Consider the following 13,448-nt stretch of genomic DNA (forward strand, 5'->3'; position numbering starts at 1 on the left):
TTTTATGTCAGCTTGACAAATGCCCCCAGCTGAGTTGAGATAATGCCCCCACTTGATTGGCCTGTTGTGCACTTGATGATTGATGTGGAGGGCCCTCCTCACTGTGTATTACCACCCCTGAGTTAGTGGTCCTGGCTTCTATAAGCATCTGAGCAAGCTATGAAGAGCAGGCTAGTAAGCAGTGCTTCCTTTCCTGCCTCCAGGTTCCTGTACTGGCTTCTGTGCATGATAGACTACAAGGTATAAGATGAAATAAACCCTTTCCTCCTTACATTGATTTTCATTATGGTGCTTAATCACAGCAATAGTAACCTAAGACAGGGCCTATGTCCAAGGATGACTTCTGACTCCACACATGCATCATGGTACTCTGATGGAGGAAGTCCTTTTGTGTATATGTTTGTCTTATTGATTGATAAATAAAGGACTGTTGGCCAATAGGAAAGCAAGATGGGACTAGGAGTCGAGGAGGATTCTGGGAAATGTAGTCAAGAGTAGAGAGTTGCCATGTGATCCAGGGAAGAGAGGACACATGAAGCTGGTGTCCTCAGTAAGATAAGTCCTTATAGAAATATATATAATTAGTAGTTATGGTTACTACTTAAGACAGAACTAGCCAATGAGAAGCCCTGGACATTGGCTGACAACATTGTAACTAATAGAGTCTCTATGTGTTATTTGGGGTTGATACGGCTCTGGGACTAGGCTGGAGGGAAGAATGCTCGTTACAGTACTCGGATGCCCCAACTTACATACATGAACATGCATGCAAGCTTAAGGTGAAATTACATTTTTGCTATAAATTCTCATATATGCATTTATCACTCTTAACATTTTCATGCATGTATATAATGAATTGATCCTCTTCATACTCAACTACCCCATCTTGTCTTTCTACCACTGTACTAATCTTCCTCTCCCTAGCCATTCCCCCTTCAACAACCTTCTGTCTTTTTCTTAAATATTTGTTGTTTATGTATATGAAGGTTTTGCCTGCATGTATGTTTTATATGTATGTATATGAATGTGTGTACTGTGTGCAAGTGAGGTGCCTACAAAGGCCAGCATCACATCCCTGGAACGGAGTTACAGATGATTGTGAACCTCCATGTGGGTTCTGGGAACTGAACTTGGCTCCTGCAAGCTGTCAGTGCTCTTAATTATTGAGCCATCTCTCTAGTTCCCTCTTTAAAAGTTTTTTTCTTTTATTTAATGGCCCAAGAAGTTTTATTAATATTGCTTGCAGGAACATGCATGAGGAGTTGTGATGTGACTTAGGATTTTTTCCATTGATATGTACAAGTGGTTTTTGTTGTGTGTGTTTTTTTTTCTATGTGAATTTGGTCTGTGTTTTTACTTTGCAAATGTGATGTCGATGTGTTAGTTGCTAGTGTTTTGTTTTCTTCATTAAAAGAACATTGAAGTTTAAAGACAAAAAATTTGAAAATTCTCATAGAAAACTGCATTTTACTCATATTTATGAATTCAAATGAATTTGAAGAAAAGTCATCTCAGGATGGGTTGATTTCCTACATAGCTGGGAATAGTTCTCACTTTATATATTTTCATCTCCTTTTTTCCTTAGGGTTTACTGTTAAATAGTTTGTTGCTTCTTTCCTTCCAAAAAAAACCACTTTTTTTATTAGTTCTTTTACCATATTAGCCTTTTATTATTTTTATCTTTTCTGCCTTGTTTTAGATTTATTTTGTGCTTCCTGTTTAAGTTTTTAAATTAAAGCTGATTTTTTTTGTTTTTAGTTTTCAGATTTATTAATATTTGATGGTGTGGTTTTTATGCAGCATAGGTCTCAGCATGTTGCATAGGTAACCCTGTAGGTATGTTCACACTGCTAGTTAGGGTGCTCTGACGAGGACTAAAGTATCCCCCTTTCTCCCAATGTGGGCAGAAGGTCCCTGCCATTCCTAACAACAGCCCTTTTATTTGCGTGGTTCCATGGTTACTGAGAAGAAAGGGAATAGAAGCGATTTCTTTTCCAGATTTTATAACCTATACTTCCCCATAGTTTTTGTTGATATCCCATTAGCTGAAATCAATAATGTAACCATACCTAGTCTCAGAAGTATAGTATTTAACCAGATAACTTGGTAACTTAGCTAAAAAAGACACTACAAGGTGTTTTCATCATTTGTTTTTATTTTAATTTTCAATTTTGCCTGTTAATTTCCATTTTTATTGTATAGTGGTAAGAGAATATTATACTGTTTGTCTTAAGTCTCTGTTTAAGCTGTAGGTATAGCACAGATTTCTTTTTTTTTTTTTTTTTTTCGAGACAAGGTTTCTCTATATTGTTTTGGAGGCTGTCCTGGAACTCGCTCTGTAGACCACCAATGCCCGGCATTAACACGGGTTTCTTTAAAAATACAGATGTTAGGCCAGGTGGTGGTGGTCCACACCTTTAATCCAAGCACTCAGGAGGCAGAGGCAGGCAAATCTCTGTGAGTTCGAGGCCAGCCTGGTCTACAGAGCAAGTTTCAGGACAGCCAGGACTGTTGCACAGAGAAACCCTGTCTTGAAACACCCCCCCCCCAAAAAAAGTATGATTGTATGTTGCTTTATTAGTGTTGGTTGGTGCTGCCACAGTACAGGTGTGATGTGGTCAGTTTTTGCTTTTTTGCTTTCCATTTTGTAGATTTTTGAGGATTGAACTCAGGTCATCAGACTTTATGACAAGTGCCTTTGCCTTATTGGCTGTCTTACCAGTCCATAATAGGTTTCTAAAAACAAGCTTTTCTCTATTGGTATATGAGATTGGGTATATATCACTTAGTTTGGGTTGTTTTTTGTTTGTTTGTTTGGTTGATTTTGGTTTTGTTTTGGTTTTTTTTTTTTGCATTTTATTGTGTGGATCTTTTATATTTTTAATGTTGTCCTTTTGCATTTCAAAAGTCCAAAAGACATAATGTCTCCTGGTAGCTAATATTTGTGTTTTTCCTTGAATTACTTTGTTTTTGGTGAGTATTGGATGCTGCACTGTGTGCATACTCAGGAGGAAGGAAGGAGACTACTGACTAAAGCTGAGTAACCCCTAGATAATTTGTTCCCCATTTACTGTAGTGTATGGAATGTGGAGAAAATTACCTATATTTCTGGAGCTTTTTCTTCGTTTTTCCTTGAATTGAATGGCAATGTTTTTCTTTAACCTGAGTAAATGTTTCTGTTTTTTACTTGTTACACAGGTAATTCTGACTCAAAAGACAGGAGAGGTGAGCCAATCACCTTTTATCTGTTGTCCTTTTAAAAGATGTACACTGTCAATCCATGTTTCTTCTGTGTGTTACCTTTGTGTATCCATGGCTGTGTTGTTTGTTTACTGTCCTTAAATGTTTCCATATTTACCTTAGAAAAGAGTAAAGGAAACAAACATTCTATTTTTATATAGATTACAGATTCTAACAGATTCCATGTATTTTATATATTTTTAAATTTTATTTGTGTGTGTGTGTGTGTGTGTGTGTGTGTAATTTGCCCGAATGTCTCTTTATCACACATGTGTGCCTGTTGCCCACAGAGGCAACAAAAGCTCATCAGATCTCCTATGAATGTAGTCACCTGTGGTTGTGAGTCCTTATGAAGATGCTGGGAATCAATCCAGGGTACTCGTAGCCAAGGTTCTTAGCTGCTGAGCCATTTCTTCAGTCCCTTGATGTATTTTAATCAACAATAGAATAATTGTATATGTATCATGTCCCCATGCTAGTATTTTACCCTTTGGTGATATATTAGGTCATGATTTGTTTGTTTTATAGTCCTTTTTATTTTGTGTGTATGAGTGTTTTGCCTCCTTGTATATCTGTGCACCATATGTGTCCAGTGCTTATGGAGGCAAGAAGAAGACAACTGGTCCTCTGGAACTAGAGTTAGAGATAGTTGTGAACCACCTTGTAGGGGTTGAGAATCGAATCTGAGTCCTCTGGAAGAGCAACAAGTCCTCTTACCCACTGAGCTAGCTCTTCAGCCCCTAGGTCATACTTTGTAAGAATTAATTGGTTTCTGCCTTTTAGTCTACTATTACCTTTAAACATTTTTGTTTTCTGTAGTTTTTCTCTTAATCTATAAAATGGTGTCTTTTCATGGCTCTTAGGGATTTTCAACACCCAATTGTGTAAAGCTCCTACAGCCCCAAGTGATTTTTTAGTTACTTTTCTGTTTCTTTGGCTTATAGTTCCAGAGGAATGAATATCTATCTTAGCAAGCAAGGCATGGTGGCAGGAGCACGAGGCTAAGAGATCACATCTTAACCACACACAGGAAGCAGAAAGCAAGGACAGGGAGCAGGGCAAGGCTGTAAACCCACAGAAGCCTCCTCAGTGATGCGCTTCACAAACAAAGCTGTACCTCCTAAAGTTCTGTAATCTCCCCCAGACAGCACATCTAACGAGGGTTCAAGCAGGAGGCTTACAGCAGGCGGGCATGACTGACTAATAAGGTCTGGGGGCGAATGAATTAGTTCATACACATACCATTCTTTTCATGGCTCTTTATTCTTCAAAAAAGTTCTCTCTCAAAAAGCTCTCTTTAAGATTTCTCCTCAAAAGTTCTTTCTCTAAAAGCTTTCTTAAAGTTCTCTTTAGAAGTTCTCCTTAAAAATTCTCTAAAAGTTCTTTTTCTTCCCACAAGACTTGCAGTTTATATACCCACAGACACAACTAGCAACTCTCTGATAATAGCAAGACTATCAGGCATACATATCTCAGAACCAGGAAGACAGATAAGGTCTTGACAAAAGCAGCGTGCCTCATGTCTCAGAAAGGAGACAAGACAAGAAGAGGTTTCCTGGCAAACTTAAGTCTCAGAGAGGATGTAAAACTGGTTAAAGGGGCCTTCTCAGTGCTATGTTCCAGGGTTAACCAAACCAGAAGAAGTATTTGGGGTTTTTTTTCTTTCTCTATTTATTTAAATTAGAAATAAGCTTGTTTTACATGTCAATCCCAGTTCTCTCTCCCTCCCCTCCTCCCCTTCCCTCCCAGAAGAAGTGTTTATGAGTCAGTCAGAGAAGGTAAACAGTACCTGAATCTTAGATTACTGAGGAATTAGTGTTGCTCCTTTAAGGGAATAATAGTATCTGGTTATGTTAAGAATTGCTGGGGCTGGAGCGATGACTCGGTGATTAAGAGCACTAACTGTTCTTCCAGAGGACCTGGGTTCAATTCCCAGCCCCCACTTACAACTGTCTGTAATTCCAGTTTCAGGGGTCCTGACACAACCATGGCAAAACAACACATAAAATAAAATAAAAATAAAGAAAAATTTTAAAAAAGAATTGTTGCTGGGCTTATTCCAGCACTTAGGAAGCAGAGGCAGGCTTATTTCTGAGTTTAAGCCCAGCCTGGTCTGTAGAGCGAGTTCCAGGGCAGCCAGAACTACACAGAGAAAGCCTGTCTCCTGTCTTTTAGAGTGATCAGCCCCTAGAAACGTGTACTGGCACAACATTGAACAAGCTTAGTAGGCTTTATTTATATGTTGATTTGTTTATGTGTATATGCAACAGACATTCATCATCACACCCAGCTTCAAGCTTCAATAATTCTTTTATTCATCTGCTCAACCTAACTCTTACTATGTTTGAGATCTGCCAGGTTTAAAATTACACAAAGAAATAAAAAAAAAAAGAAATAAAACAAATATGCTTGCCCTAGTGGCTTATGGCATAAAGGTCAAATAAGTAAATAATTACAAAGTATGAGAGTTCTTATCAAGAGAAATAATATATGCTCTATAAGAATAATACAGACAGGGCACGATGGCACACACCTGTGGTCTCAGCTATTCGGGAGGCGGAGGCAGGCAAATTGCTTGAGTCCAGGAGCTCTGGGCTGTAGTGCACCATATTGACTGGGTGTACATCGGTGTGGTGACCTGCTGGGAGAAAAGCCGTTGAAGAACTTATTTCAGAAATGATAAATTTAATACCAAGATGTTAGAGTAGATCTTCTGGGGACAGTAATATCTGCAAATCAGGACTTAATGAGTAGGTGAACTGGCCAAGAATGGAGGGAAGCCACATGAATCAGAAAAGTAAATGCTCAGTAGCATAAGAAAGAATGTCTTCAGCTTAAGGATGCCGGTGGTTAAAGTTTAGTGATAAAAAAGAAGAGTGGCAGGAGGCAGTGTTGATAGAAGCTACTTACAAGTTGTAGACCAAGACTAGAATGAAGATTAGACTTCATTCTAACAAAAAAGAGACAGTGGAAGTTGGTGACAGCAGAGAATGGAAAAAAGGCAGACACATTTGACATATTGGTTTGTTGAGAAAGGATAATCATAAACAAAGGAAAAGTAATTCAGCAGGCAATTTATTTTTGCAAAAAGAGTGTGCTTTGGCCCTAACTGACCTATTGAGTACTCTTGGGCAGGAAGTGCACATAGATTTTATTCTAACACAGGTAGTGACTGTCTCTTCCTATTGGTGGGAGCTCAACCTTACAGTCTGACATGATTGGCTAATCTATAAGAAGAGGAAGAGTGTGATAGTCAAGTCTCAGAAATGTCTAGTGATTGAACACACAGACATGTAACCAGATGGAAAAGTTTTGTGGAATGTTAGCTACCTTTGTTGGGAGGGAAAAAAAAAATGTCTCTCAGGGGCTATAGCCCTAAAAGAAATTGCTTGCAGCTGGGTTGGTTAGAGACAGTATGCATGAAGAATGTCAAAGGGATTTCTGCCTTTCTTGCTTGAGCAACAGGAGGATTAGAATGCTAGCTACTGACTTGTAAAAGCATTTGTAGTACAGAGAGTTCATGCTGCTTGTGAAGCCCGTCAAGTTGAAAGTGGAGGTGGCCAGGAGGTAGTTGAGAATCAAGCAATGCAAATATGGGACTTTCTGTCATATCATTTGAATTTATAGGCATCTGATCAGATAATAGATTGAAAATAAGAAAGCATCCCAAGGACACAGCCCTGAGAAGTTTCCACAGTCATAGAGCACTGCTGTTTCTAGCAGAGAAGACAGATGAAATAGCCAGGGGACTTTGTTATAGGGAGAAAATGCCTCAAAGAGGAGGAAATGATCATCTAGTGGGAACGTTCATTGTAAAATATAGGAATCGCATACTGCAGTGTTTGGAATTTACCATCGATAGAAAAATATGGTAAGCATTTCCTATCCCTTTAGGCTAGGATGGTGGCACTTACCTCTAATTCAGTCCTTGGGAGATAAAATAGGGATTGTGAACTGTGAGCTATACAGTGATACCCTATTTTCAGTCACCCCCCCCCCACACACACACATTTCTCTCCAACTGCTGTTCCTTTTATTTGCAAATGTACCCTGATGTAAAAGTCCTCATAAAATGAGTGGCTGTACTTCTCTCTTCACTCTCTGTCTTCCTGTCATTCCATTTAGGGTTCTTACCCATACTCAAAAGAAAGGGCTCCTAAGTCTCACCAGTAGCTTTCATCTGGTCAAGCCGGTTTCATATCTGTTTCATCTTATTTACCCTGCCAGCACTGTTTCTCCTTCCTTGGAGACTGCTCTTGGCTTTCTGCTGAAATGACTTCCTACCTAGTGGCTGCTACTATTCTTAAGTCAGTTTACCAGAACTTTTAAACAAAGGAAAATTCAATTGTGTCCTTTCTGTGTCAGTCTTCCAATAATGCTATGTTTCTCATCATATTCCAAATTAAAGCCACACTCCCTGCTTTGGCCTATAACATGTTTTCTGGCTCCTGCCCTTCTCTCCAGTTGCAGTTTTATCACACTGGCCTTTGTGCTTTCTTGAACCTGTCAAAGTCTTAAGCCATTAGGCCTGTCATTTCTTATATAGAGAGAGCTCTTCATGCAGATCTCTTCATAGTTCACTTTGCCCTGTTATTTAGTGTCCTGCTGAAGTGTAGCCTGTAAAGGGCAGGGACAAATCTCGAGAGTGCTCTGCAACACTCCACTGCTATCTCCCTGCTGCTTTTTCTTCTTGTTTCCTCCAAATCCCTTGTCCCTGTCTTGAACGACATTTCTGTGACATGTAAGCCCCTGCTCTGCTAGTGTCCCAAACAGCCAAGCACAGTTACTGCTCTGTGAATGTATTTGAAAGAGCTCTGGTAAGAGGGTGAACCAGATGAAAATGGTACTGTTTCTCTTAGATTGGTAATTGCTGTTGTTTGGTCCTTGCTGAGCAGCTTCGGTGGAGTCAGTGTAAATGGATCAGGAAATCCTGAGGGAAAGAAAACGAGAAAAGTAAAGCAACCGTTATGAGTAGTTAACTGAGACAGAGGATAAGTGAGGTCAAGAAGAGAAGAAGTTTGAGGTGACAACGATGGGCATAGTCCAGAGACCACCTGGCAGGATTGGCCTTCACATAAAAGGGACATACCCTCCCTCACAAACAACAAAGAAACTCAGATGGGTTGTGTGGTTTGTAATGAGTAAAGTGGGGTCCTGACCTGGTCTGCTGCATGAGAAATGTGGCTGGTACTGAGCTAGAGCCTGTGGAGTGGAGGGAAGGCTTGAGCATCCACTCAAGCCAGCCTTTGTCATGGTCGGGGTCTTGGTAAAAGGCAGCTGGGGGCGGGTATGGAAAGTGGTGAAAGGAATAGGGAGCACACGCATGGTAGCTTTTGATGCCTGGTGCAGAAGGATCTAGCAGCATCTCCTGGTTTCATCATATTCCCTGTGTCAGGAAACCACTGAGGTTTACTACAGAACAATCTTTTCTCTTCTGTCTCCTGTTTTTTTTGTAGTCAGAGCTCACTGACACTGGGACGGAGTGTAATGTTGGCCCTACATTCCTGACCTGCCAGTATTTGTATCTCCAAATCTTTGAGTACTTTTTGTGTGCTAAGTTTTGTTTGAGCTCAAATGATAAGCAATGAAAGAGTCTCTGACTTAAAGGACAATTTTATCCCGATGCAAGAAGTCATACAGTAAATGAATGTATGGTATATCGGAGACAGGTAGGACTCTACTGCGTCCCCTACCTGATGTGGCAGAGGGTATTCTTTTCTCCTGTACTCTAGCACATGTACTTGCTCCTTGCTCTTTTGATGCATTTCTGCACACATCCTTTCTGTTTCTCATTTTGTTCTTTGGTGTTTGTGTTTGTATTTCACATCCTACCATCTGCAGAAATATTTAATGGGTAGTGTGCCCCACCCCCTCATCAGTGTGTCTTCCTGAGCTTCCAACTTGAGCCTTTCATTGCACAACACAGTTATGACCTATTCTTTTCTCTTGGTTTCAGATGAGACACCAATTATTGCGGTGATGGTGGCCCTGTCCTCTCTGCTAGTAATCGTGTTTATTATTATAGTTCTGTACATGTTAAGGTAAGTATGTTAATGTTACTGCATTTGCTTAGAACATCTTGACACTCCTGGGTCTCAGTAAGTACACACAGACCAGAAGACAGTAGACTACGGACAATGAGTAGGGTAGAGGGACAGTAACTCTTGATCGTGCTTATATTAAAGTACTACTTAGAAACAGTTTCTATACTACAGTCTTCCTAAAGACCTAGGCTCTTCTCCCTTTGCTTTATCTGTCCAAGCCAAGTTTCCTAATTCTGAGGCTAAAACCTAAAGTAGAGTAGTGGTTTAGAGATGGGAGACTTCCATACTATCTTATCACGGACAGGTGTTTCGAGATCTTCAGCTCTTGTCCTTTGAAACAACCTCTTAAATGGCCCCTGGTAAGATTATATGCACAACAAAAGCTTAGTTTTAGCTGAGGCTTTGTCCCCAAACTTCTCTAGGACCCCTGGCCTTTGTTTGCTAGACAGATTTTAAGGTAAAGTATTCCTCTTCCTGGCCTTTCAGAAGCTTCTAGATAATGAACAGAAGCCAGAAGAGAAACCCAAGAGAAAGAAGAATGTGATTCATTTGTTCTCTTCCTGCTGAAGCTACTGCCCTGGAGACCTGGGTTTAACTCAGCCTTATCTTGAACCTAACCTGCTCTGTGTTCCCTTTGTTCTTCCACCAGAATTAAGAGAGGGGGCTATGTACCCATCTCCATTCAACCTATGTTCTCTCATTCTGGAGCTCTGGGCTTCTCCCGGTGACTCTTAGGTTGTGCTGAGGGAACACCAGGATTTTTGTTTCATAAAGATCTTATTATTCCACTGGGTGCGTGCCTTTAATCCCAGCACTTTGGAGGCAGGGCAAGCGGATCTCTGTAAGTTTGAGACCAGCCTAACCTACAAGAGCTAGATCAAAGTCAAGCTCCAAAGCTACACAGAGAAATCCTGTCTTGAAAAAACAAAACAAAATCTTACTATTCTATCCTGTCCCACCTATTCTACCACATTCTTACACACACACACACCTCTATATTACACTTGATCGTATTCCATCTATTATGGCTGTGCACTCGTGTGTTGTGTTGTGTTGTGGAGCTGAGGCTACACAGAAACCAGGCAGGCTAGAACATAGTGTTGCCTCAGCTGGACTTTAGGATGCTGAGTGTAAGGAAGACCAACCATCCCAAGGTGCTCAGTTACCACAGAATGGAGCTGCCTCAGACGTGCCTGACTTGTGTCTCTTTTTTAAAATGTTTGATTTGACAGAGAGATTTAGAAAGATGTAGTCAATAACAAAAATACAAAGACAGTGATTTACCTCTGTGCCTAGTTTTTCATTACAGATATTTTCTCATTAGGTTTAAGAAATACAAGCAAGCTGGGAGCCATTCCAATTCTTTCCGCCTGTCAAATGGTCGCACAGAGGATGTGGGTAAGGCATGGGGAACCTCTGAAGAAGAAAACCAATAAATGAATATTTCCCCATCCTTTTTTATTTATTGTATGTGTGTATGTGTGTACACACATGCCAACTTGCAAGAGTTAGTTCTCTCCTCCCATCATGTGGATTCTGGGCATCCAGTTGAGGCCATCAAGCTTAGTGGCAAACACCTTTTACTGATGGAGTCCCTGCCTCTTCTCCCATTTTTTTCAAAAGAATGAGAAGACCATTAATCTTCACAAAAGGGACTGCATCTATCTCCAGAGCACCTAACTTACCTTCCCTTTTATACACTACAGAGCCCCAAAGTGTACCACTTCTGGCCAGGTCCCCAAGCACCAACAGGAAGTACCCACCACTGCCTGTGGACAAGCTGGAAGAGGAGATTAACCGAAGAATGGCTGATGACAATAAGCTCTTCAGAGAGGAGTTCAACGTGAGTCCTTTGTTGTTAGCAAAGAGGAAGGGAGACCTAAGGTCTGACCTTTTGAGTCATGGGTTATCAAATAGATTTCTAATGGATAATGGGTGAGAACTGTTTCTTACCAAGTTGTTCTTGCTCCTTTCTTGTACAATCATTGAAAGGAAGTTTTAAAAAAGGAAATTGCTTCACCTCCCTCATCCGCCCATCCATTCATTACTGATTAGTGCATTCATCGCCTTGTCTAGTAACTCTGTTTGAGACTTACAAGCATCTTATAGGTACCAACTAACATTCTCGTGCCAGGAATATAATACGAAGCAAAAACAAATCCTAGCCGGGCGTTGGTGGCGCACGCCTTTAATCCCAGCACTCGGGAGGCAGAGGCAGGCGGATCTCTGTGTGTTCGAGGCCAGGCTGGACCGACAGCCTCCAAAACAGAGAAACCCTGTCTCATAAAACAAACAAAAAAAATCCTACTCCCAATTTCAAAGAAATCTCTGCCCACTCAGGAAACTCTGTTTGTAAGAACAAAATTACCTATAAAGCCAAACAGCAATCCAAGCATAGTCTATATAGCGGGGATCTAGAGTGTATATAGAAGGTAATAGGAGTAGCTTGATATAAAAAGTAGTGGCTACTACAGAATGCAGAGTATTGAGGTTTGTGTTTTCCATGTCTCTCAAGGAAGCAGAATGAGCATAAACCAGCAGCTGGTGATCCTGGGTCAAAAGTTTTCTTGCTGAGTATGTAGCTCAGTGATAGCTTATCTCGCATGTACAAGCCCCTGGGTTCATTTCCCGGTACTACAGAAAAGGGTAAGAGAGACTTTAGCTAAGTCTAGTTTGAAGTCATGTCATTCCAGCTACTTGGGAGGCTGAGGCAGGAAGACCACAGGTTCAAGGCCAACATGGGCAACTTAGTAAGCTGCTTTCTCAATAGAATATGTAGCTAGTATTTAAGCACAATTTCCTTGAAAAAGCAAAGAGAGCGGCAAAAGGGAAGTGAGAGGTTCTAGAAATGGCGGGAACAAGTGTCTGTATAAGAGAAAGGCATATGCAGAAGTTTTTAAAGGGTTGCATGACAAAAAAACAGTGCTGTCTAGCATTTCCTTCTAATTGAGCTGGTCCTTCATGCAGAGAGGAGAAAAGCTCATTAAGACTCATGAAGCCTGGCTACCTGTGCTTCTGAGTGGCCACTTACGCTAGGGTGAGCTTTTCTTCCAGTGTTTCAGCTGCATTTTGAGTCATCCACATTCCTACCCACTAAACATATGGCTCCCTGTGCTCAGCTTGGGTAGAATCATTTCTTTATTCTTTGGTGCCCTGTCTGACATGACTTCAAACTAGACTTGGCTAAAATCTCTCTTACCCTTTTCTGTAGTACTGGGAAATGAATCCAGGGGCCTGGACATGCTAGCTAAGTTATCACTGAGCTGCATACTCAGAAAAGTCCTGTAACAGGGAGTTGTGGGGCGGGGGGGGGGGAGGGGCTGAGAAAAGCCTAGGCTACACCATTCAGCTCTAGATTGTTGTGAATGAAGTAGAATCCTGTGAACTGAGTTGATTTGTATTTTTGGCTTCAATGTGAAGAATACGTAGAAGGAAGCAAAGACTTGAAGCCCACACTCTTTTACCAGGTGAGAGTTAACAGGATAGCCCCGACCTCTCATTTTGTTTTAAACTGTGGGGAAAAGAGTACAATTTAATGCTCATTATTGATTGAGAACATTTGGGCACATCCCACCAGATAGCTTCACAGATGGAACTGTGGTAGACATTGTACTGTTTTGTAATCTGTAACACCAACTGCTTCTGGATGATGGTGTGATCCTATTGACATACTTCTTTGTAAAATTAATTCTTTTTTGGAAATAATATCCCCTGAGATACCATAATAAAACATTCTGGTAAATCCTTGGAGAGAAGTCCTAGAGACATGATAGATACATTTGAGATGGATGGATGGATGGATGGATGGATGGATGGATGGATGGATGGATGGATGGATATAAAATAGCCATCAGCTAGCATGTTCATTAACTCATCAGGTCAGTACTGGGGTAGCAAGGGGGGAATGTAGCAGTGTGTGCCATCTGGTGAGTATTCACCTGGAGCATAAACATTTCTTCTTAGTTCTGATTTATTAGAACCTAATCTCCAGTGAGACAGAGTGATAGATAGCATACTTAAAAGTTCTCTTCACTGAGAGGGTTTCTCCTGTATTCATTTAAAGTTGCCAATGAAGTATGTATTCAACAGCAGTCTACTTCTACTAGCTTAGGCCAGCATGGCACAAGAGCCAAGTATACACCAGAGTGGAGTTTTTTCACCTTA

General features: G+C 40.8%; 1 protein-coding gene across 5 annotated transcripts in view; it reads left to right on the forward strand.

Annotated features, from left to right (window-relative positions):
• Positions 1–13,448, forward strand: part of Ptpra (protein tyrosine phosphatase receptor type A) — a 100,124-nt gene that overhangs the window by 56,584 nt on the left and 30,092 nt on the right. For 4 of the 5 annotated variants that reach the window (XM_013112358.3, XM_021226336.1, XM_021226337.2 and 1 more), the window contains 4 exons: positions 3,199–3,225; positions 9,197–9,281; positions 10,609–10,682; positions 10,991–11,127. In XM_013112358.3, coding sequence (XP_012967812.1) covers positions 3,199–3,225; positions 9,197–9,281; positions 10,609–10,682; positions 10,991–11,127 — 323 coding nt within the window. The remainder of the gene's footprint in view (positions 1–3,198; positions 3,226–9,196; positions 9,282–10,608; positions 10,683–10,990; positions 11,128–13,448) is intronic. The other variant, XM_021226338.2, reaches the window with a different exon arrangement.

This window comes from Mesocricetus auratus, unplaced genomic scaffold (assembly GCF_017639785.1).
Source record: "Mesocricetus auratus isolate SY011 unplaced genomic scaffold, BCM_Maur_2.0 Super-Scaffold_100004, whole genome shotgun sequence".
In the NCBI taxonomy this organism is placed as follows: Eukaryota; Metazoa; Chordata; class Mammalia; order Rodentia; family Cricetidae; genus Mesocricetus; species Mesocricetus auratus.